The sequence below is a fragment of the Phoca vitulina genome, unplaced genomic scaffold (genome assembly GCF_004348235.1).
Source record: "Phoca vitulina isolate PV1807 unplaced genomic scaffold, GSC_HSeal_1.0 scaffold8, whole genome shotgun sequence".
Classification (NCBI taxonomy): Eukaryota; Metazoa; Chordata; class Mammalia; order Carnivora; family Phocidae; genus Phoca; species Phoca vitulina.
The window spans coordinates 20743606-20747595 of NW_022589711.1; the positions used below are offsets into that span (position 1 = coordinate 20743606).

At 34.1% G+C, this 3990-nt stretch overlaps 1 protein-coding gene across 1 annotated transcript; it reads right to left on the reverse strand.

Moving 5' to 3' along the window:
* Positions 1 to 2818: 2818 nt before the first annotated feature.
* On the reverse strand, positions 2819 to 3281 carry LOC116633507 (phosphatidylinositol N-acetylglucosaminyltransferase subunit P-like). Its single transcript, XM_032406115.1, has one exon. It carries the CDS (start codon positions 3243 to 3245, stop codon positions 2850 to 2852), a length of 396 nt encoding a protein of 131 aa, XP_032262006.1. The 5' UTR covers positions 3246 to 3281; the 3' UTR covers positions 2819 to 2849.
* Positions 3282 to 3990: the final 709 nt, after the last annotated feature.

Below are 3990 nucleotides of genomic sequence, written 5' to 3' on the forward strand. Positions count from 1 at the left end.
TTACGGCAGATTTAGCAAACGAATTCATGCTTTATGAGCAAATCTGAAACAGAATTTTAGTCTCATATTTATGGTGTTCTCTCTTATCTCTTTCCTCTTATATCTCAGTCTGTTCGTCAGTCTCAAAGTATGTCTTCACTATCATTAACTTGGTAAGATTGAAACAAGACCCAGATATCCCTTTTTTTAAGGCTCTAGTTTCCCTGGTATGATTTGGAAAATCATTCCAGGAAAAAGCTGAAGTGACTCTGGAGCTCAGCTTGGTATGACCTCCTCCTCTCAAGGATTTTCATCCCTTAAATGTCTGCCTTGTGCATTTTTTCCAGGTTTTGAAATTGATCTTGGTGGTAGGGTTAGTCTTGTATAAGCTACTTCAACATGACATTGAAATGTCCTTTGAGTTGTTTTAGGATTTAATTTTCTATTGATGGTTTTAAAAATCAAGTCATAATAGACTATTTGGGTGCTCAATTTTTTCTCCTGCAAAAGTACCCATTTCCTCCTTTTTCAGTGAATATGTACATACCTGCTTCTAACTTGCCACTGAATTTATCAGGTGAATATATTTTTTTCAAGTTTCATCTGCCTTCAGAAGTTTTCCTTCCATACATAAGTTAAGTTCAGACTGATCACAAGAGTGCTGAAGATTTGTTTCTGTCTCTATCTTAAGGTATAAATAGATAAATAGATCCATTTCTTTCTACATATGTTTAATGAGAGGAGTGCACCAATTTCTGGTTTGGTGACTTAAATATTTACTTTAATAAAAGAAAAAATTAAGAAGGGTAATCTTTTGTGGTATCTTCTAGAAGTCCACTACTTCATGATAAATACTAAACCATTGCTAGCTTTTATTCTCTTTTATTCTCTTGTGGTATCTTCTAGAAGTTCACTACTTCATGATAAATACTAAACCATTGCTAGCTTTTATTCTCTTGTTAGGTTCCACCTGACAATTGTAAACTGCAGTTATACATGATATAATTATATGTTTATATCCATCCTTCCTATTATCCACAACTGTAAATACGATAAACATTATTTCAAACCATAGCATTTATGGCTATTTTGTTGAGCTTACCATATATATTTTTTTCTACCCAAAGATAATTTGAAACTAAGAGAAGTAAAAAAGCAATGAAAGTGTTATTGAGAATTTCAAATTTAAGATCTCACCTTTCTTTAAAGCATGGGCAATCTAGGTGGTTTCTATATTTGGAGCCACACTCTGTCCATTCTGTTTCAAATTTGTACAAAATAATGATATTGATAACAAGAACTTTATGCTTTATGGGGCTTGTGGACAAAGAGTAAGGCATAATCAAGCCTCTTTCATGATATGTTGAGATCTATAGGCTTTCTTCAAAGGAATTCTTTGTCCTCACGTTAGAGAAAGGAAGAAGGGAAGAAAGAATCCATTCCGTTTAATACAGAGTCTGTGAAAGTGGTTCAGTGAGGCAGAAAGCTTCATTGCAAGTCTGTGGTACAAGTCCTGTCACAGGCAACAAAGGGAAAGTGAATTTCAAAGGTCTTTTCAAAAAAGTAGATTAAAGAACAAAACAAAACCAAACCAATGAAGGGCCAGGTCAAATCAAGGTTTATACCCATGAAAAATAACAAATATGGAGATGTGAAAAAAAACTCCTGTGCTAAATTAGTCTTATTAAATAGACTTACTTTTGTCCTGATACTATCCCCCAGACTATTTTTTCCAAATGTGTATATTTCCAAATATTTATATTCCAAAGCATAAAAGCCTAATGCTCAACTTAGAGAAAATCATCTTAAAAAAACAAAACAAAACAACCCTCCCCAAAAAACTAGAGACCCAAGGTCCCAATATATCCCGCAGTTTTGGGAATTTGTGTGTGTGTGTGTGTGTGTGTGTGTGTGCATGCGTGTGTGTATAAGTGTTTGTGGATACATGTGCATGATTTTTGTGTGTTTTATTATGTTTATACACATCAGACACATTATATATACATTATAATATATACATACACACATATATGTTTGGCCTACAGTGTCTTGGCCCATGACAGATCAATTTTAACATTAATTATCAATGCATAAAATTCATGAGAATTCACATTTAGAAATCCATATTTTCAGCTTCTTTTGGAAGATGTGAAAATGCCAGTCTAGCAATCTAATATGAAAATCATTTGCTGAAACTCAGCTCTTTTTAGACCGAGAGTATATTCTCCTCTGTTGTGGTTCTTCCTTCTTTTAATGTCTCCCAAATGCAGGAGGTCAGCTACCATTTGTGACAGAGCTTGTATTACTTACTTATACATTGAAGAGGAAGTTTTTAACTCCTGTTTCATTAAAAGTAGAAAAATCAGAAGACCAGTTGTCCATGTGTTTCAGTTCAATCATTGCTCCTAGTAAAGGTGAAAAATGTTCATGCAAGGTGTGTAATTGTGAAAAAGACACTGAAAATATAAACCATACTTAGATACAGGCCACAATTCAGAAATACCAAATGACTAAAAAACAGAAAGAAATGAACTAAACAAATATCAGACTGGAATTGCCACATGGTTTCTTTCTTTCTTTCTTTCTTTTTTTTTTTTTGGAGGGATTTCTTGTTTTTACTGATACTTATTTTTTTAACAAGTCTGCTATATGGTAATGCAGTATTTTATTTATTCTGTTCATTAATAACCAATACTCAAGAACTTTTATAATATTAATAGAACTTAATCTAGAAGAATCAACTTACTTTGTTTACATTTCAATATTGGGTACAAGAGAGAGTCAAAAAAATTATGGTCAAAATTATTACATAAAAAATTATAGTAAATGCTCGGTGTTAGTCTACATACAATTTAGTTTTTGGCATAAAGTTATTTAGTTGCCAGGAAGAACATTTGGTTTACTTCACTAATAGGAATATCTCTTAATGCTGGGATGGCCTCTTGGTATTTCTTCTGCTGTTGATTTTTAGCATAGTTATCTGTGATTGTATGAATGGAGTTGAGTGGAGAGGTACTCATCATGTTTATTCCAAATAAGAGTACGTAACCAATTACTATAGTAATTGCTATAGTAATGAGGAAGTAGACGGGCAATGCAACTGCCCAGTATTTTTGAGGCCAATAGGTTAATCCTAAGGAGTTTAGCCAAGATTCAGGAATAAATGCCCACACAAGATACACGATGAAGCCAAATTGGGAGCTTAAGAAAAGAACAAAGCCATAAATCGCTCTTTCTGGCAATGGCGACGGTGAATTTTCCACCATTTTCCCTGTGGCTTTAGACAATCTTGGGTCCTCGAAGCGCCCACTGAGGTCCCTCCCGACAGCTCGGCCACTTCAGCGCCGAGTCCCCCACGCAAGCGCCTTCCGGAAAGCCTCCGCGGGGGCGAGAGAGGGAAAAACTGATGGAAAGGCCGGGTCGCTACGGCGCCCCCCCTCCCGCCGCCACGTGGTTTATTTCTAATGCTATAGAATAAGTTAGCTTTTCTCTTCGACCATCAATATCTGAACACTGTTTTTAAATTTGGAGAACTTAAAAGATTATTGTAATTATCATATAGAATTGATAGATGATAAATACAATCACATCAGTCGGTTTGAAATCCATTAGACTGAGTTTTTAGAGGACGTTACTGGTCAAAAACAAAAGATCTTATTTTTTAAATGGAATATTTAATTTGAGATATTGGTATATTTCTATTTTTCTCCTCTGGCCTTTGTTCTACTGATGTTAGACATTTTACTTGTACATTGTCATAAATGCCATATTACATTATAATTATTGTTTAAAAGGCCAATTATGTTTTAAAAAGACTGAAGTAGTAAGAAAAACATATAATTATATGTGTACTACTCTTCATTCCTTTGTGGGGATCCATTTTTCTATCTGGCATAAAATTGCTTCAGCTTCTCTATGTCTGAATGCATATGAATTGTTCTATCTTTTGCATGTCTAAAAATATCTTAGTTTTGCCTTTGTATTTGAAAGATATTTCTTTTGTTTTCTTTC